At 36.8% G+C, this 22,243-nt stretch overlaps 1 protein-coding gene and 1 pseudogene across 1 annotated transcript; one reads left to right on the top strand and one right to left on the bottom strand.

Moving 5' to 3' along the window:
* Nucleotides 1-639: 639 nt before the first annotated feature.
* On the top strand, nt 640-1,560 carry LOC127684364 (olfactory receptor 4P4-like). The gene has a single exon (XM_052181305.1). It carries the CDS (start codon nt 640-642, stop codon nt 1,558-1,560), a length of 921 nt encoding a protein of 306 aa, XP_052037265.1.
* A 10,121-nt stretch (nt 1,561-11,681) lies between these two features.
* On the bottom strand, nt 11,682-14,524 carry LOC127684363 (olfactory receptor 4C11-like; annotated as a pseudogene).
* Nucleotides 14,525-22,243: the final 7,719 nt, after the last annotated feature.

Below are 22,243 nucleotides of genomic sequence, written 5' to 3'. Positions count from 1 at the left end.
AGAGCGAGTGATACAGACAGAGGGTAGCCGAGTAGAGAAAGAGACAAAAAAGGAGAGATTAAGATGAAGAGAGGAAAAGAAAGGTAGAGGACAGAGGAAGAAAGGAGAAAAATGGAACCAGAAAAGGGAACATAGAGAGGGGAGCAGTGGGAGAGAGGGAGAAAATGGGGCAAATGGGAAAGGGAGAGAAGGAAAGGGAGAGATTGATTTCAGTATTATAGGAAGAGAAAGGTTAAAACAATAAGAATAGCATTCATGTGAAATGACAGCCATCCATAGACTCTTGCATGCAGAGAAGGAGGCCACAGTATTGGGACATGACTGTAGCATGATGCAGGAACAAGAAGAAGAGGAAGTAGAAAAGACCTACATGTGAAAAGGGTACTAGTGGAATAGCAGCATTTTCATCCTCTTCATGCATTTGACTCCACTGTTAGAGCTTCACTTGCTACTATAACTTTTCTGCCATGATGGATTTTATTCTCAAAACCCTTGCCGTTTTACCCTCTTTATTCTTTCCTTGGTATTTCTCTGATCTTTCCTCCATTATTCCTTCCCAACCTCATTCTCTTCCATTATTTTATGTGTAATTTCAGATGAACTAAATTTCATTTCTGTATGTGGATTCCCCTAGAATTCATGGAAAATCTCAAAAATGTCACAGAATTTATTTTTACTGGACTTTGGGAGAATAGACAAATAGAGCTGCTGTTCTTCCTCTTGTTCCTGCTTTGCTACCTGGCTGTCTTAGTGGGGAACTCTGTCATCCTACTCACCATCACCTGCAGCCACTTAATCGAACAACCAATGTATTACTTTCTCTGTCATCTTTCCCTCATGGACCTCTGCTACACCTCCACTGTGATTCCCAGGCTCATCAGGGACTTGGCCTCAGCAAGAAAAAACATTTCCTATAATGAGTGTATGACCCAGCTCTTCACTGCCCACTTGCTGGCCGGTGTGGAAATCTTCATCCTGGTGTCCATGGCATTGGACCGCTATGTTGCCATTGTCAAGCCCCTGCATTACATGACTATCATGAGCAGGAAGAGATGTGACATGTTGATTGTCACAGCCTGGATACTGGGGTTCTGGCACTCCATTGCTTTACTACTCATGGTGCTCAGTCTACCGTTCTGTGGTCCCAACCACATCAATCACTACTTGTGTGACATCAAGCCTCTTTTGAAGTTGGTCTGCAAAGATGTTCATGTTGTTAGTACCTTAGCAATTGCCAACTCTGGGATGGTGCTTGTTGCCATTTTTACTGTACTACTTGTTTCTTACATACTCATATTGTATTCTCTGAGGACAAGATCATCTGCAGGGCTACGCAAAGCACTCTCAACCTGTAGCTCACACATAATCGTGGTAGTTTTATTTTTTGGGCCCTGTATTTATACCTATATTTTACCTGCGCAGAGTGAGAACAAGGATAAGGAAATTTCTGTGTTTTACACTGTGATTGCCCCCATGTTGAATCCCCTCATCTACACACTGAGAAACAGTGAGATGAAAAGTGCCATGTACAAGGTGTGGTCTCGGCTGTCACACTCATAGTTGACATAAGTGAGAGAATCTTGTGATTCTGTTATGATGTCCCTAGGTCAGCTACTATTCAACAGGTCACAGAAAGTAAAAACAATTTGGGGAAAAGTCATCTGTCAGAGGAGCAACTTAATGCTCTGTCTAATCTACATAACACATGTTCATCCAGAAGTGATTATGTGGATGTAAAGACCTCAAGAATTGCCTTGGTTTGGTAGAATAAATGCTTAAGATGGGAAAACTCTAGGTTCGTTTCTCAGTCACTCCAGCACACACATGATCCCCTCACATACACATGCACACTCATGCACAAGCACACTCACACACACATACACTGTCACACTAAAAATTAAGTACATCTTTAGCAAGTCAGTTCTCTGTCTCAAAAGAAAATACACAGAACCCTGCTACTAGTAGGAATTTAATTCAATTTTCTCACTTGTTTTTTACATTTATTATTAGTTAATGTTTTCTTTTGTTGTATATATATTAATATGATACTGGATTATATAAGGTCATCTTCATACATCTATGAAATATACTAAGAGCACATTATGCTCCCATATTTCACTCCTTTCCTTTGCATCCCCTCACAGAGAAGATGTAGATATATACCCTCAGAACTCACTGTGGTTGAAGAGGCATGGTGTTATTAATGTAGGTTTTTGAATGTGGTGAATTCAGGGGAAATATCCTTATTAAATCTTACTGTCTATGCTCTAGTAGCTTGCAACAGTCATATGAATATATTTTTGTTACATGTAAACTGATGAAATATTTGACAACAAGATCATTCTGTTAACATACAAAAGTCATAAGTGGGACACTTTAATGAGACATTTTCATGATATATGCTTCCTTCTCTAATCTCCTATCTTCTCGTGAAACGCTTTGTATCATTGTAAAACAAAGACTTTCCCAGATACAGTGCATTTTTTCTTCATCTCATTTGCACAGTTTTTTCTGGTTACTATGTTGAGACTTCATGCCTTATATATACCACCATCCTTACTCTTACTTTCTCAAGGAAGACTCTGGAGAATCACCAACAAGCCTAAAAACAAACAGACAAATAGACAGTCAAAACAAAAAACACAAATTCCTTCAATTTCCAATACTAATATGCCTCAAGATATTTACTATTTTTCTAATAATCCTGTATTTGAGAGCAATTCTGAAAAACTGAGTTTTCTTAATTATATTGAGCCATGTTTGAGTATAATAGGCATATGTCAGATAAAATGAATGCATAATTTTGATACCTTATTTTTCTTTGAAATGACTCATAAAAATGAGCCCCTATTGGTCTGTGCTAGGTCCTCTGCATATATGTTATGGGTGTTTACATGGTGTTCTGTGTGACTTCTAATAGTGGGAGTTGGGGAGTCTCTGACTCTTCCACCTAGTCTTGGGACATATTTTCCACTACTGAGTTGCTTTACCCAGTGTTGATATGAGGGTTTTTGTCTATTCTTAGTGCACATTGTTATGCCAGGTTTTGTGGATATTCCTGCAGTCTGCTGGTTTTTGGAGGACAATGGAGAAAGAGAGGAGAAGTGGAAGGAGGGGAACTGAAATGGGGATGTATTGAAAATAGGAAAGAAATAATAAAAAATTAAGAGCTAATTAAACACACCAAATAGTACTCAAATGCATTTTGATTTTGCATGTTTATATTCATTAATATTTACTTAGGATTTTTAAGTATATTCAACATGAAATGTATCACTAAGGTAAACTTTTTGTCTTTTATATCATCATATATATTGTCCTTCAAATTATGGTTTACTCCTCTTGTCATTTAAAGTCATATATTTTTAGAAATAATTTTTAGAAAAATATAAACCATAAACAAATATCTCCAGTTACCTCAAAGAGAGAATGGAAGCCAGTCTTTGCACATTTCCCTGTTAAAAGAACTTTCCACTTTGGTGTTTGTTTCAAGTATTTCATAGCTTGGAAATGAAAATTGTGACGCAACTCATAAAATTTATGGTGAAGATTATTGATATGTCGACAATATTCTTATAAATATTCTTTAGACTAAAATGAAATGATTAAGTATGGAGCACCTATTGATCTTGTATTCCTTTAGCTCCTTGAGATCTGTCGTCCTTTTTCACATGTAATTATGTACTTTCCTGAGCACATCATGACCATGAGTATGGTTAATGAAAGTCACAGCACATATCCAGGCTTCCTTTGAGTTTGTCTATAGTAAGTTTTAGTGATTAAGCAAGCAAGCAGCTTCAAGGGCACATTTAACTCTTAATAATGTACATTTAAAGAACTCTTTCCTTAATTTTAAGCTAAATATTTATGTATAAGCTAAACATTTCAGGGGCATTTCTGTACATTATTTGAATATTTTATATGTGTGCTTCCCAACTTTGATCTAAACAAGGTCACCATGTCATGTGTCTGCTACAATTGTTGTGTAAACCATGGCTTTAGACTGTAAATGCTTAAGGTTATACTTCTTAATTTATCATGCTTAGGAGTAGGTTTAAGCCCTTGTTGATCAAAAGGGAAGAAGATACGACAAGACAATAGAGGCTATTGGTTGCGTGGCAGGTAGTTTTGTCTGAAGATTTGTTAAGTTATGCTTTTGTAAATCTATTTGCCTGCTAAATTCCCCATTTGGATAAAACCTCTTCCTCCGAGCTATAAAAACATTATCTTCCCTACACTAAATGCCATTTTTCGAACACTCCCTTTTGTACATAGATATAGCCCATTTAAAAAAATACGTTTATTTTAATTAATTTGGCCATGAAAATTTGCGTTTGTGGTCTTTCTCCTCACACCTTTTTGATTAATATATTCTCCTTGTTTACTCTTTAGTAAACATACATATACCTAGCTCAGTGAGCTATAGGCACAAGCCACCATATTTTTCATGTCTATTTCTCTCATTATAATTGCTACCTAATTTTATTCAGAAATTATGGGTAGCATCCACTTTCCTTCAAATATTAGACAACATTATTACTATTGCCATGAACTGAATATCATAATGTATTATGCTTATTTCATTGTCATAGCTATAGGCCAAGCAGAATTTAGGTTATTATAGTAACTTTTGTCTTAATGGCAGGTGATGTGTTGGTCACTAATACCTGGCAATAGAGTAGTTATACCTCAGCAGAAGGCAGTAAAATCTTTATAGTTTCAGTCTCTCTTACATAAAATTTTATTTTGTACTTCATGAACTAGCAATATGTGGTCAGTGGGAAATTAGTATATGAATGTTTTAAAAAAATTCATTGTAGATGAATTTTAATCCACTAGCGTGGCTGTTTTGGCAAAGGATCACATCCAAAGACCTTCTATGTCTATGTGATCTAGCTGGAATGGAGACATGCTCTGGTTACAGTATGATCTGGCTAGTCTACAGACATGCCTCTAGTACATACCTTTGATACCTTATGATGAAAATAATGTGATTTTGAACAAGGAAGAAGCCATCTTTGAAAGCAATGCCTGAGGAGCAGACAAAGTAATGAATCAAGAAAAATTTAACCGAATGAGTCAGAGATAGTATATGCCCTACTCCCACAATAACAGCACAGGAAGGAGAGGCTACTTAAGATTAGTGTAGGGAGAAATATGGTATGGCCGATTTACCAGAACAATTTAAAATTGGAAAGACTGTCTTCTGAACGTGATAGCATATGTATACTCCAGAGACCCCTCTGAACAATGCAGTTGCTTACAGACCATCACTGCCAAGTTGGCCTCCTTTCTACCTCCTACCTCAGAAGCATTATTTTTCTTTCTTACCAGTTCCTTTTTCTAGACAATCTTAAACTGTGTGTCTTGATGCTCTAGGCATTATCTCTGAAGCCACTGCTTTGCCCATTTCTCTGTTTACAGAACTAATTACTGAGTCTATCTACTTTCTTGATTTATAACTTAGACTAAATTTCTTCACGTATTCATCATACAAGAAGTTGAGGATATCTGTAGATGTCCTACTCAAATTTTTTTCCTTTCCTAAGTTCTGACTCAATCCATCTAAAGTTTCTTATTCTTTTCACTCTTTTATCTGTAATACCAACTAGCTTTGAAAAAAGGAAGGGATTTACTGTTCCCAGTGACATGAGTTATTAAGATAAATGGAAAGAAGTTTTTCTCTGCATTTACATTAATCCTAAGAGAAATTAAACGATTTTGAGATCTTGAAAGGTATCTTCTGTTGGCTGCAGAACAGACTTCTGGTTTCATCATTTAGCACTTCCCTCTCTAACAGTGTTTATAAATACCTTACAAATTCACTGTAGGTGATACCATATCTTGTTCCCTCCTGTACTCTGTTCCGCAGCTTTGGAAAGCCAATTCATAATGGAAGCAGAGATTCATGATCCAAATTCTTTTTTCCCAATTATATGTTATCTCTTCTTTTTTGCATGCTAGTGTCAGCTTCATAATCCATTCCAATATTTCTGTTTTTTTTCTTTTTTCTCTTCTGGCAACTTTGCTAAAAATGACACCTCTGTAACCTAACTTGTGACTTGTTACTGAAATCAAGGATGATTCATTTAATGTTGTAATATTGTTATAATTGTCTAATTAGGCAGTGCAAATTTGATGCATTATAGCCCATAAATTTTTTGTGATTAACTGAAGGAGGGAAACTTTGGGTCTCAAAGCTCCCTACAATTTCAATGTCTTATAATATTATGTGTTGGCATATTCCCTCTAGAAAGCAGAAATAATTTTTTTATTCAATGTCCCATTGCAAAGCTGTTACCAAAAGGGATTGGACTGATGAGACTTATATAGCTGGTCTTCTAACAGGTGAGAAATATTATTTCTGCATATGTGAGTTCAGAAATACACTATTACATATTTGGTAAATATGTTTATTTTACTATGTTTCTTTACATTGTATGAATGCATGAAAAGTAGCATTGGTAAAGATCATTTCCTAATCTGTTGGTTGCCATTTAGTCCAATTGACAGTATCCTTTGCCTTACAGAAGCTTTGCAATTGTATGAGATTCCATTTTTAGATTTTTTATCTTAGAGTATAAGCCATTGGTGTTCTGTTTAGGAACTTTTCCCCTGTGCCCACTTACTCTTCTATTGTTCAAGAATTTTCCCCACTTACTCTTCTATTAGACTCAGTGTATGTGGTTTTATGTGGAGGTCCTTAATCTACTTGGACTTGAGCTTTGTACAAGATAAGAATTGGTTTATTTGCATTTTTCTACATGTTGACCACCAGTTGAATCAACCCCTTTGTTAAAAATGCTGCCTTTTTTCCCCTTTGTTAAAAATGCTGCCTTTCCCCCCCCCCTTTTTTCCTTACTCTTCTATTAGACTCGGTGTATGTGGTTTTATATGGAGGTCCTTAATCTACTTGGACTTGAGCTTTGTACAACAAGATAAGAATTGGTTTATTTGCATTTTTCTACATGTTGACCACCAGTTGAATCAACCCCTTTGTTAAAAATGCTGCCTTCCCCCCCCCCCACTGGATTGTTTTAGATCCTTTGTCAAATATTAAGTGACCATGGGGTGTGGGTTAATTTCTGGGTTTTTAATTCTATTCCATTGATCTTCCTGGCTGTCTCTGTACCAATACCATACAGTTTTTTATCACTATTGCTCTGTAATACAGCTTGAGGTCAAGGATGATGATTACCCCAGAAGTTTTTTTATTGTTTAGAATAGTTTTTGCTATTGTTGGTATTTATTTTTATTCCAAAGAAATTAGCAAATTGCTCTTTCTAACTCAATGAAGAATTGATTTGAAATTTTGATGGGGATTACATTGAATCTGTAGATTGCTTTAAGTAAGATGGTCGTTTTTACTAAATCAATTATGCCAATCCATAATCATTAGAGATCTTTCTCTCTTCTGAAATCTTCTTCAATTTCTTTCTTCAGAGACTTGTCATTCTTGTCATACAGATCTTTCACTTGCTTGGTTAGAGTCACACCAAGAGATGTAATATTATTTGTGAGTTTTGTGAAGGGTGTTGCTTCCCTAAATTCTTTCTCAGACTGTTAATCCTTTGAGTAGAGAAAGTCAACTAATTTGTTTGAATTAATTTTATATCCAGCCATTTTGCTGAAGTTGTTTATCAGCTTTAGGAGTTCTCTGATTTCATTTTTGGGGTCACTTATATATACTATTATATCATTTACAAATAGTAATATTTTGACTTCTTCATTTCTAATTTGTGTCCCTTTGACCTCCTTTTGTTGTCTAATTATTCCAACCAGAACTTCAAGTACTATATTACATAGATAGGGAGAGAGTGGGCAGCCTTGTCTTGTCCATGATTTTAGTGGGATTGCTTCAAGTTTCTCTCCATTTAGTTTGATGTTGGCTTCTGGTTTGCTGTATATTGCTTTTGCTATGTTTAGTTATGGGCCTTGAATTCTTGAACTTTGTAAGACTTAACATGAATGGATGGTGAATTTTTTCAAATGCTTTATCAGCATCTAATGAAATGATCATGTGGTTTTTTTCTTTGAGTTTTTTATTTAGAATCACAAGCAAAAAGATGTCTAGAGTAAAGCAGTACATATGGAAAGAGATACCATCTCAACAGAACCTAGGCTGCCAGCTTGGACCCAATATTTGACTTCAAGTAATTTCTTTTCACAGCTCCCAAGCATCCCTTCACTCAGCAACCTCTCTCCAAGACAAATCTTGTCCGTAGCAATAGTGGGTTTGGGTGATGAAAGCAAGGTTAAGTAATAATACAACAACTTATTTTAAGTTCTTGTGTTCCATAGCATATCAAGATGACTGTCACTCATGATATTAATTATATTTTTCATGAAGGCTTTTGAATTAAGGAACTATGAAGACTCTAAAATAAGGATAAGGACATAAAATGCTAATTCTCATGATACCATTCATTGATGCTGTATGTATGCATTAAAATATCTCATTTAACTCTATGATAATGCACAATTAATATTTACAAAGTAAGAAAAAATCAGGAAAACATGTATCCTTATTATTTACTTAGCTAATTAATTTCAGGTGTAATTCATTAAACTGTCACAAAAAGTTGTAGTTAGAGGCTAAATTGAGAATTGCATCAGATGTTTACATTGTCTGAACTCCAGAAGTTCTTTATACCTTAGCAGCTACAATTGTGTGGAAATAATATGAGCCAGGCTTTTTTTTGCAGTTTTAAGATGGTGTAATTAGAAAATGTCTATGAGAAACAATATATATTCTGGAGAAACAGGGAAGCACAATATTGTCATTTTAATATTCTTTCTAATTATATGTGAGATTCTATAAGTTTTAAAAATTATCCTATCAATATATGCTAGTAGGAATTATTGATAAATCTATAAAATTTATTTGATATTTGATCCTATATTCATTGATATGTTTATTTCACTCTTTTTGAATACACTGTGGCTGCCTTCAGCCACACCAGAACTGGGCATCAGATCCCTTTACTGATCACTGGGAGCCACTATGAGGTTGCTAGGAATTGAAATCTGGAAGAGCGGTTAGTGCTCTTAACCATGGAGCCAGCTCTCCAGTCCTGTTGATCATATCTTGAAAGTCTTACTTTATGATGAAAATGTCATATATTAAGTTTGCATTTTAAATTTCTTCATTCTATTCAATCTTCTTTAATCCTCATGACAAACCAACAAAACAGAGAGTATATTCACATTTCATTGACATGTGAGAGTGAGAAACTAGGCTTAATTTTTCATACACTCTTCTAAAAGAATAGTTAGAGTGGTTAAACCACTATTATGATTGCTATTTACTGATTAAAAAGATAAGAAAATAATGAAGTGTGTAGTTATGAAGATTATAGCCAGCTCCCCATTTATCACAGAAAAGTGCTTTTCCTCACAGCCAGAGTCTCATCCTAGATCAAAGCCTGAATCTATTACACAGCCACCTTAAAATTAAAATAAAAACAATTAATAATTGTTACATCAATTTTTCAAATTTCTTGCATTTTTAGACTCTTTAAAAATATAATGAAATAGCTTCTGGTTTAAAAATAAATTGCTTCATAACTCTTACTGGACTGTGCTGAGGGTAAATTCTTTAAAATACATGACAGTGGTTCTGGGTTCAGTTTCTGTTTTAAATTTCTTTCCTTTGAGAAAAATGAATATAACTAATTAACTCATTCTGAGTGAATCTCAGATTTTTTTATATGTCATTGGACATAATTGTTCTAAAATACAAAGGAAATTTTAATTCATGGATTTTTCTGTTAGCCACAATCACTCAAAAATTATACTTCAGGTGGATATATTGTCATAGAATTTTAAATATAACATTTTACTTTATTTTTCCAGTTTTAAATTAAAAATGAATAATTTGGAAGTTCAGCAGACTTTCTGATTCCCCTACCACCACAGACAGATTTTTTTCTCTATTTTCAAATACTGATTTCTCTACTGTCTTCTTTTCTTATCTTTCATTGTAAAGATCCCATTTTCAATTACCTTTCTGAGTACATGAGTGTGTGTTTGTGTATGGTTGGATATGTAAAGATATTTTTATAACACAGTAACAAAGTTATGTTTCTACTGTTTAATATTTGTGTCTATTCCCTTTGACAGGTAGATCAAGTTTTAGAAACCAACTCACACCCTGAATGTTTTGTCTCTGTAACATGAGGAAATGAATATAAAAATATCTTACATTGCTTCATTTAATTTACTATGGCATCTTTTATGGAAGACTTGGTTGGAATCTGAATCACTATGATCTATCTATTAATGAGAAAGTAAACCAGATTTTAAAAGAATCTGATTCTATTCATGGGGACATGTAATTTAATACCACAAGTAATTGTTTATTAAAAGTTCATTTCTAACACAACTGTGGCACACAAAGTACTTTTTCTGTATGTTTGGTTGTGTACATATTGTTTAGCAATTCTAGCCCAAATTCTTTAATGAAGCAGAAGAAAGAAGGATTAAGAATAGCTTCTCAGCTAGTACCTTCTTGTCAACTTGTTAAGGAGAAACGAATCGTACTTTATAGAGCTTGTGATGACTTCACTTCTTTTACATTAAGTTTATAATAACCTAAGAATAGCATTTTGTTTGAAGGAATTCTTCTAGCAAGAACAAGAGAATGAATGGGGAGTATACCTTTGACATACTGGTCAGTCATTATACCTGGTAAGTGATGGGAAGAAACCTGAAGATTTCACTGGAAATGGACATTAAAGAAAGAAAAAAAATAGATACCTGCTGAACGGGAGTGTTAACAGCTTTGATAAATATAACTCGTATTATTCAAGGTGTATGTTTCTATATGGTTGTGGTATAATTTACAGTAAAACTTGTCAAATTTAAACTTTAAAGGGAAAGAAAAATGATCCACCATAAGATTGGAGAAATTATACCAGAATATTACCAGAAAACAAAGAGATAAAAGAAAACAACCAACCAGAATCACCACTACCAACATATCCACTACTAATAAAACAGAATCGAATAGCTAAACTTTTGTACAAATATGTGGCAACTTTTAAAAATTAGGGACAAACAGTTACAAAGGAAGAATTTAGCAGAAGTTTTATGAATTTACCTACACTATTACTAGTTATTACACAAAAAATTATGGCTAGGAACTTTTATAGGCATTGATTATGAGTATTTTTAGTATATTTAATTATATTTTTATTTGAATAGATTCTTAATGAATTTTATTAGGTATATGACATATAATATATATCATATATTATATATTAGATATATGTAGAATTCTTTTTCAATATAGCTAAACAAACCATAGGTAAAAATGGCAATTTGAGTTTGAATACATTCACTTTTTTTTAGTAATTATGAATAAATACCTCCAAGTTTTTTTGTGTTTTTTGGTTTTTTTTGGCTACCAAGTACAAATTTATTCATATTGTTCCTTTCATATATAGTGATAGTAGTGGATTGTGTGTCAGATTGTATTTAATTGTCTTTGAATTATTTTCTTATTCTCTACATAATTATTTCAATCAACATTTCTTAATTTATATTCAATAGATGAGAAATACAATCTTGTCAATTTTTTCTTTTTCTCCACTCAGTCAGAAATATTAACCTCTTAGAAACTGCATGTTATAATATATATAGCTACAATATTCAGGTCTGATAATATTTGTTATCTGGGCTTATTCAGTCATAATTTTAAAATGCCATAACTTTTTCATGGCATTTTTAACTTCTGCATTCCTTAATGTATAGATGATTGAGTTGAGAAATGGTGTTCCAATGGTATAAAATACTGCTACCACTTGTCCATAGGAAAAGTAGTTGGTGGCCATGCATATATAAATATGCAGGGTCCAAAGAATAAAATAACTACTATTATATGAGAGGTGCAGGTAGAGAGTGCCTTTTTTCTTCCTTCTGCACTGTGGTTACGCAGAGAATGCAAGATGACAAAATATGAGATAATCAAAATTTTAAAATGCTTGAGCAAATTGCACCACTGTTAGACACTAACAGCAGATTTATCATGTATGTGTCCATGCAGGCAAGTTTCAACAAGGGCTGTAAGTCACAGCAATAATGGTCAGTCAGATTGGGCCCACAAAAGGGCAGTCTCAAAGCCAGAACAATCTGAGCAGTGGAATGTATAAAAGACCCTATCCAGGTAAGAATAAACAAGATGGCACAGACCTGCCAGTTCATGATGACTGGGTATCTCAAAGGTTTACAGATGGCCACATAGCGGTCAACAGCGATGAGAATGAGGACAAAGATCTCCATGCAGCCAAATAAATGGAGAGCAAAGACTTGGGTCATGCATTCATTGTAGGAAATGATGTTCTTTTTAGAGAGGGCATCCACAATGAGTCTTGGGGCTGTGGATGATGAAAAGCAGGAATCAGCAAAGGACAGATAAAACAGGAAGAAGTACATGGGACTCCCAAGTGTCTGGCTGAACTTGATTGTCACAATAATGAGAGTATTCCCCACTACAGCTCCCATATAGAAAATTAGGAAGATTATAAACACCATTTTCTTTTCCCAATTTGTTGGTTGCTGATTTGTCCTCTTGATGGTGTCCTTTGCCTTACAGAAACTTTGTAATTTTATGAGGTCCCATTTATCAATTCTTGCTCTTAGAGCATACGCTATTGGTGTTCTGTTCAGAAACATTCTCCCTGTACCGATGTCCTCAAGGGTCTTCCCCAGTTTCTTTTCTATTAGCTTCAGAGTGTCTGGCTTTATGTGGAGTTCCTTGATCCATTTGGATTTGAGCTTAGTACAAGGAGACAAGGATGGATCAATTCACATTCTTCTGCATGCTGATCTCCAGTTGAACCAGCACCATTTGTTGAAAAGGCTATCTTTTTTCCATTGGATGTTTTCAGCCTCTTTGTCGAGGATCAAGTGGCCATAGGTGTGTGGGTTCATTTCTGGATCTTCAATCCTGTTCCATTGATCTTCCTGCCTGTCACTGTACCAATACCATGCAGTTTTTAACACTATTGCTCTGTAGTATTGCTTGAGGTCAGGGATACTGATTCTCCAGATTTTCTTTTGTTGCTGAGAATAGTTTTAGCTATCCTGTGTTTTTTGTTATACCAGATGAATTTGATAATTGCTCTTTCTAACTCTGTGAAAAATTGAGTTGGGATTTTGATGGGTATTGCATTGAATCTGTATAGTGCTTAGGCAAAATGGCCATTATAACTATATTGATTCTACCGATCCATGAGCATGGGAGGTTTTCCCATTTTTTGAGGTCTTCTTCCATTTCCTTCTTCAGAGTCTTGAAGTTCTTGTCATACAGATCTTTCACATGTTTGGTAAGAGTCACCCCAAGATATTTTATACTGTTTGTGACTATTGTGAAGGGGGTCATTTCCCTAATTTCTTTCTCAGCCTGCTTATCCTTTGAGTATAGGAAGGCCACTGATTTGCTTGAGTTGATTTTAAAACCTGCCACTTTGCTGGAAAAGATCTTCACCAATCCTACATCAGATAGAGGGCTAATATCCAATATATATAAAGAACTCAAGAAGTTAGACTCCAGAAAACCAAACAACCCTATTAAAAAATGGGGTACAGAGTTAAACAAAGAATTCTCACCTGAAGAACTTCGGATGGCGGAGAAGCATCTTAAAAAATGTTCAACTTCATTAGTCATTAGGGAAATGCAAATCAAAACAACCTTAAGATTTCATCTTACACCAGTCAGAATGGCTAAGATTAAAAATTCAGGAGACAGCAGGTGTTGGAGAGGGTGTGGAGAAAGAGGAACACTCCTTCACTGCTGGTGGGGTTGCAAATTGGTACAACCACTCTGAAAAGCAGTCTGGCGGTTCCTCCGAAAACTGGGCACCTCACTTCCAGAAGATCCTGCTATACCACTCCTGGGCATATACCCAGAAGACTAGCCACCATGTAATAAGGATACATGTTCTACCATGTTCATAGCAGCCCTATTTATAATTGCCAGATGCTGGAAAGAACCCAGGTATCCCTCAACAGAAGAGTGGATGCAAAAAATGTGGTATATCTACACAATGGAGTACTATTCAGCCATTAGAAACAATGAATTCATGAAATTCTTAGGCAAATGGATGGAGCTAGAGAATATCATACTAAGTGAGGTAACCCAGACTCAAAAGGTGAATCATGGTATGCACTCACTAACAAGTGGATATTAACCTAGAAAACTGGAATACCCAAAACATAATCCACACATCAAATGAGGTACAAGAAGAAAGGAGGAGTGGCCCCTGGTTCTGGAAAGACTAGGTGAAACAGTATTCGGCAAAACCAGAACAGGGAAGTGGGAAGGGGTGGGTGGGAGGACAGGGGATGAGAAGGGGGCTTACGGGACTTTCGGGGAGTGGGGGGGCTAGAAAAGGGAAATCATTTGAAATGTAAATAAATTATATCGAATAAAAAAAAATAAAATAAACACCATTTTCTGTTTCAGGGGATCCTGTGTCAATCCTAGTAGTACAAACTCAGTAACAGTACTATTTCCTTGCATTGTGTCACTTCATGAGAAGAATTCATATGCCAGAAAGAATCTGAAAAAGAAAAAAAGTATGAAATGCATGCTACATTTTAAAGTTCAATCAGATCGTATTTTTCTAGTGCATTATCACCATTCTTTTGGCTTAATTTGTTCAGAAATGATCAGATCAGCTTAATGCTTCCTAAATAAAATGCATATTAAAAAAATAAGATTCTAAGATTTTGGGAAGTGAGCATTATTACTTTTAGTAATAAAATTTAAGCAGTTAACTTTCTGAAAGAAATGTGCCTTGTTAGGATTATGCACGATCTGTTTATATTTAATATATTGAAAACATTCAAAATGTTCTTGAAGTTATCATGCTCTGATATTATTTGAATCACATAGCTGCACAAGAAGACACATGCTAGTTATTTTGAACATTCATCTAATGATTTTTCAAATATGCAAGACTTCCAAATGAGATATAATGAACACAGAATTTTATCTTGAAGAACACCTCTATAAGAATGACGAAATTATCATACCCAATCTTGCCTATACTGCTTAATAGGACTCAAATTTTTATAGCTCTTTATGCATTTTAGGATCTCAAGATATTTTTTGTCAGAAACACAAATGTGAACATTGAGGAAAAAAAGAGACAATATGTAAAAAAATCAAACCTTACTAATTTTTCATACCTATAGAGACAAAGTTATTTCATTTGAATAATGAACTTTGGTGAAATTATAAAAATGCTTATTATGGAGTATTCCATACACTGACAAACAGAAAAACACACACATATACATATATATTTATTTGGATAGAATATAATTATTTTAGTCAACTTATAACATGTGTATTCTAGTAGTAGCACAGCCAAAACCAAATTTATCAAATTAGTAAATATATGTTTTAAATATATATGAACTTATTTAAAATAGCTATTTTCTTATTGTGAAGACAAACATGAAGTATGTAATTAATTATATTCATATGTTGTAATTCAAGATAAGGGTGCTTAATATAACAATGCTGTCTTTTAACCAATATTGGTTATAAATATGTGATATATTCCAATAGTACTCTTTGTGAAATCTCTTAGCAAACAAAAAAAACTTTGGGTTGACTTATGTAATACAAATATTATCACTATCAATGTATGAAAATAACTGAAGGTATAGACCAAATAGCTCTAACAGATTTTTAGAATATTCCATCTTCAAGCAAAAGAATATACCTTTTTCTCAGCACCTCATGGTACCTTCTCCAAAACTGACCATACAATTAGTCACAAAACAAGCCTCAACAGATACAGGAATATTAAAATAATTCCAGGAACCCTGCCATATCTCCATGGCATATGTCAGGTCTTAAGTTAAAAAAAAATGGAAAACACACATACACATGGACATTGAACAATGCTCTATTCATTGATAGATTGGTCAAGGAAGAAATAAAGAAATTAAAGACTTTTTAGAATTTAATGAAATGAGAACACATCATACCAAAACTTATTGGACACAATGAAAGCAGTGCTAAGAGGAAATCTCATAGCTCTAAGTGCCTCCAAAAAGAAAATGGATCATCTAAACAGTCCCATAACCCCTAAAGAAATAAAAGGAGTCATAGAAAGTTTCCCAACCAAAAAAAGCACGGGACAAGATGGTTTTAGTGCAGAATTCTATCAGACCTTCAAAGAAGACCTAACACCAATACTCTGTAAACTATTCCACAAAATAGAAACAGAAGGAACACTATCCAACTCCTTCTTCAAAGCCACAATTACACTGATACCAAAACCACACAAAGATCCAATAAAAAAGAGAACTTCAGACCAGTTTCCCTTATGAGTATCAATGCAAAAATACTAAATAAAATTCTTGCCAACCGAATCCAAGAACACATAAAAATGATCATACACCATGATCAAGTAGGCTTCATCCCAGGGATATAGGTATGGTTCAATATAAGGAAATCCATCAATGCAATCCAGTACATAAACAAACTCAAACGAAAAAACCACATGGTCATTTCATTGGATGCTGAAAAAGCATTTGACAAAATTCAGCATCCCTTCATGCTAAAAGTCTTGGAAAGAACAGAAATTCAAGGCCCATACCTAAACATAGTTAAAGCAATATACAGCAAACCAGTAGTCAACATCAAACTAAATGGAGAGAAACTTGAAGCAATCCCACTAAAATCAGGGACTAGACAAGGCTGCCCTCTTTCTCCATATCTTTTCAATATAGTACTTGAATTTCTCGCTAGGGCAGTTAGACAACATAAGGAAGTCAAAGGGATACAAATTGGAAAGGAAGAAATCAAATTATCACTATTTACAGATTATATGATTGTTGCCGCCAGCGGCCACATACGAGCTGGAATACCTGGAAGAGAATTCTGAGGTTAACGGGAAGGGGGCGAAAGAGAAATGAGTCAAGAGGACAGTTGCCCATAGAGACTGACTTTACTATCATTTAGCCAATATTTATAGTCTTTGGAAAAACCACTCTGCCCCCAAATGGCTGGGAATTCGTTGGATCTTCTTCTCAGCGGGTTGCCTGCTTTCAGTCACGCAGTTTTCGGCTGGTCTCCAGGTGGAGCTGCGCTGAGGCAGCCCTGGTAGTTAAGGTGAAAGTGGCCGTATTGTTCCCAACGGAACAAGGGCCAGAGATAACGCCAGGGGAATGGTGGAGGCTGTAGGCCAGGAATGTCGCAGCTTGAATAAGCCGGAGGTAACTCCAGGGTAAGAGTGGGGGTTGCCAGCGAGGAGGGTCACAGCTAAATGCTGTGGGGGAAAGGGACAATTGCCCCTTAATTATTAATTTTTAACAACTCAGTGGATATAAGTATATTCGTCCAATGGACGATGGGCTTTCACCAGCGAGGGAAAACAGAGGTCCAACCTCCCTAAACATTAACGACATCTTTTTCAGGGGAGGGGAAATAGACTGCCTTACTAATTTAAGGACAGTCTCTTAATGTCAACCCCCATGCAGCTGGACGTGCTTTTCAGGGAAATCCAGAGACAAGATTTTTTCCTTTTCCCTTGCAGTGCCTCGCCTCGCACCTCAAACTGATGCCCATGCTTGTTATATTAACAAACATGCATAGTTCCGAATACTATGCAGCCTCATTTTTGAGGATCCACTGGTAAAGTAAATGCTCTGTGAATATGAACTGGCTGGCTATAATAACCACCCATCCTCATCCTGGCGGCCATTGCTGAAGGAGCTTATCTTCTGAGTGTTATCTGCTTGAAATATAAAAGGAGATTAAGAGAAAAAACCTGTTTGGTCAGTATCGGAAGGCCCAAGACCTTTAATTTGATTGAAAATTTGTGACTTCAGGCAAGAGGCCTGGCTTGCAACTTAATTGCAAGAACATAAAGGAACCTTTCTTCCCAAATAAGTGGGAAGCGACTTAGGGAAAGCCTTTTGAGTTAATTATACTTACTAGCAGCTTTTAGGGTGTGTTTACCTGTCGTAACAATCTCTCTGGCAGCCAGCGTGCTCCATCTTCTCCTTGAGAAAAAATGCAGACAGACCCTCTCCTCCAGATTAAAACGGGGTCTTGACCATTCCATGTATTAGTTAAAGGGTCCTGCCACTTAACCATGGCATAGGAACTGGAAGTAGCTGGGTGCCAGTGTCGGTCCGCTGCAGACTGACCTTTAGCATCCGTTTGGAGAAAATTTAAAACAAATAAGACAAAGGCAAGATGTGATTTGGGAGACCTGGCGGGGGGGGGGTATAGATTCCCCTTCTTTGTTTTAAGAAGCCAGTTTTTAAGGGTGCGGTGAGCACGCTCTACGATTCCTTGACCCATTGGGTTATAAGGAATTCCAGTTTTAAGTTTTATATTAAATTCCTTGCAAAATGAGATAAAGTTCTTACCAGAATAGGCTGGATTTGCCCTGAATTTCCCTCTTTATCTTTCCAAGTTAGAATTCTTGCACTCTGTTTTGGATTATTAGCATATCCGATGCCTTGGAGATGCGTAAGTGTCTCGTCAATGGCCAGCTACACAGCCAATCTTGTCCTTTAATAATTGCTACATCAGCTCCGTATCTATTAATCTTTCAAATCTCTTTCCTTCAATAGTCAATTTAAGGTTAGGTCTCTTATTGGTGATAGATTGAACCCAATACACTCCGGAGGAGCCAAAGCCTTCTTGTCCTCTTTTATCTTTAACAAATTTGGAAGGCAGTGGATGTAAAGGAACCAAGACAAGCTGAGCAATTCTTTGGTTAGCAGGTATAGTTATGACACCGTGAGGGGAAGCAGCCATAATTTTTATTTCTCCCTCATAGTCACTGTCTATGACACCTGGATAAATCTGCAGTCCCTTTATGGTAGAACTGCTTCGTCCTAGCAGTAATCCCCAAGTTCCTTCAGGTAATGGTCCAAAAACTCCTGTAGGCAGAATCTGGACACCCATTTCTGAGGTTAATACGACATGGAAGATACTGCAGAGGTCCAGTTCAGCGCTCCCTGGTGTTGCCCTGGCAAGCTTGAAGATAGATTTTCTTGGCTTGGCAGCAGCTGTGTTGCCCCATAAACTGTCTGTCCTGGATGAATCGGGGCCTGGGGCGGGCCCCTCCTCCTGTTTCCCGACACGGGTCTGCCTTGAATATTAGTTTTGGACTTACATCCCTTAACCCAATGGTTTCCTTTCCTACACTTATGACATGTTCCTGGTGAACAACCTGATTGCCCGCTTATAGCACCCCTGTTATCAGGGCAATCACTTTTAAAATGACCCAGACTGCCACATTTAAAACACCTTTTATTTCCTCATCTCTGCGAAAGTATTCCCTAGATGGTGGTTCCCTGCAACGCTGCAGCCATTGCTAGACCCTGATTATACGAGGGGCCAATTTCAGAACAGAGACGAATATAACCAGAGAAGTCTGTCTTCCCCCTATGAGGTCTGATCGCCTCCCAGAAGGCCGCATTAGCATTTTCATAGGCTAGTTGAGTAACCAACGGATTTTCTGCCTGAGAATTTCCAAAAATTCTATTATCTGTTTTTAACAATCTATCCACAAAATCCTGAAAAAGCTCATCAGGAGCCTGTTTGACACCTGTTAAGTTTCCACTAAGATCTCCCTTTGATGGTAAAAGATTCCAAGAACGGCGGGCAGCCATCTCAATCTGCGCATACACTGCGATGGGAAAACCAATCTGGTTAGTATTTCCTTCATATATACCTTCTCCCAGTAACATATCAGCATTCCATTCTGGATGGCCTGCCTGAGTATTTGTGGTGGCAGTTCTTTTGCTAGCCTCACGCCATTCAGAACTCCAAAGCAAGAAATCTCCTGACAAGGTAGCCTTACACAGGGTTCTCCAATCCTGTGGAGTTAAATTTGACTCTATCACAGTATCCAATAAAGATTGTGTAAAAGGGGCTGTAGGGCCATACTGAGCTACAGCTACCTTTAATTCTTTTATCACTTTAAATTCCAAAGTCTGATATTGTCTAATCACATTTTCCTGGTCTTCTATCTCAAGGACTGGAAAAGCTAAGATTTCTGACTTATCCTGCCCTTCTCCATGAGTCTGGCTTATCACTCTTTCTAGTGGCGATTGGCGGGTCTCAGAATTATTGTTCTCTCTAGTATTTGACACCCTTTTTAGCTCCTGTAATTCATTAGTCAATTTCTGCAATTTAATTTCAAACTCCAACTTTTGTAACTGCATATCTCTCTGGATCTCATCTCCTGCCATCAAGGTCATAGGCGGAGCAGATGGCACGATTGGGGCCCATTCTTCCCCACGAGATTCAGCTCTTTTTTTGGGATGAGCTGCCTTTTTTACAATTAGCCCATCAGCACTATCTCTGTGTTTTTGTAACTTAGTGTGAGTAGGGTCCTCCTTTGCAGAGGTCCTCTCCGGCAGGCTTTCTTCTTGAGATTCCTCAATTTCTTGAACAATATCTAATTCCTCCAAGCCTCCTTCATCTATAATATCCTTTATAAGTGTCCAGAGACAGAGGGTAATATTATCTGCCTTGGCTGCCTTTAGCGAATTACCAATTCTTTCCCAAGTTCTCTCGTTTAACGTTCGTTTTTCTTGGAACCAAGGACAGCAAGAATATATCTGGTCCAAGAAATCCTCCAATCTTCCTTCTTCAAACCCTATCCCTTTCACCTGAAGCAACTCTTGAATGTTGTTGGCACAAATTTCACGCGAACTTTCCTGTCCCATTTTTCCCTATCACTCTACCCCAAGCGGACGCTGTGCCGGATCAGCACAATTTTGCTTGCTAAACCGTATCCCTCTGCACTCACAACAATAGTTTCAAAGAATAAAATTTTACACTAGCACTAGCATTTGACTTCTATGTTGCTTACCGTGTGGATACCATCTTCTTTCCACTTTTTCTGCGAAGCTTCGCCAGATAGGGTCACCTCAGGAAATTCTCCCGTATCAGGTCTGTCCGTGTTCAGGTGCCAATATGTTGCCGCCAGCAGCCACATACGAACCGGAATACCTGGAAGAGAATTCTGAGGTTAACGGGAAGCGGGCAAAAGAGAAATGAGTCAAGAGGACAGTTGCCCATAGAGACTGACTTTACTATCATTTAGCCAATATTTATAGTCTTTGGAAAAACCACCCTGCCCCCCAAATGGCCACGAATTCGTTGGATCTTCTTCTCGGCGGGTTGCCTGCTTTCAGTCACGCAGTTTTCTGCTGGTCTCCAGGTGGAGCTGCACTAAGGCAGCCCTGGTAGTTAAGGTGAAAGTGGCTGTATTGTTCCCAATGGAACAAGGACCAGAGATAACTCCAGGGGAAGGGTGGAGGCTGTAGGCTAGGAATGTCGCAGCTTGAATAGGCCGGAGGTAACTCCAGGGGAAGAGTGGGGGTTGCCAGCGAGGAGGGTCACAGCTAAATGCTGTGGGGGAAAGGGACATATGATAATATACTTAAGTGACCCCAAAAACTCGACTAGAGAACTACAGCTAAAAAACAACTTCAGCAAAGTGGCTGGCTATGAAAGCAACTCAAGAAAATCAGTAGCCTTTCTCTACTCGAAGGATAAACAGGCTGAGAAAGACATTAGAGAAATGACACCCTTCATAATAGCCACAAATAATATAAAGTATCTAGGTGTGGCTCTAACCAAACATAAAAGATCTGTATGAGAAGAACTTTAGGTCTCTGAAGAAGGAAATAGTAGAAGACCTCAGAAAATGGAAAAATCTGCCATGCTCTTGGATTGACAGGAATAATATACTTAAAAGTGCCATCTAGCCAAAAGCAATATACAGATTCAACGCAATCCCCATCAGAAACCCAACTCAGTTATTCTTAGAGTTAGAAAAAGCAATTCTCAAATTCATCTGGAATAACAAAAAACCCAGTATAGCTAAAACTATTCTCAACAGTAAAATAGCTTCGGGGGGAATCAATATCCCAGATCTCAAGCAATACTACAGAGCAATAGTGTTAAAAACTGCATGGTATTGGCACAGCAACAGACAAGTAGACCAATGGAATAGAATTGAAGACCCAGAAATGATTCCACACACCTATGGTCACTTGATCTTCGACAAAGGGGCTGAAAACATCCAATGGAAAAAAGATAGCCTTTTCAACAAATGGTGCTGGTTCAACTGGAGGTCAACATGCAGAAGAATTAGAATTGATCCATCCTTGTCTCCTTGTACTAAGCTCAAATCCAAATGGATCAAGGACCTCCACATAAAGCCAGACACTGTGAAGCTAATAGAAA

This window comes from Apodemus sylvaticus, chromosome 5 (genome assembly GCF_947179515.1).
Source record: "Apodemus sylvaticus chromosome 5, mApoSyl1.1, whole genome shotgun sequence".
In the NCBI taxonomy this organism is placed as follows: Eukaryota; Metazoa; Chordata; class Mammalia; order Rodentia; family Muridae; genus Apodemus; species Apodemus sylvaticus.
The sequence above is the reverse complement of the archived record's forward strand: the minus strand, read 5'-3'. Positions and strand labels throughout refer to the sequence as shown.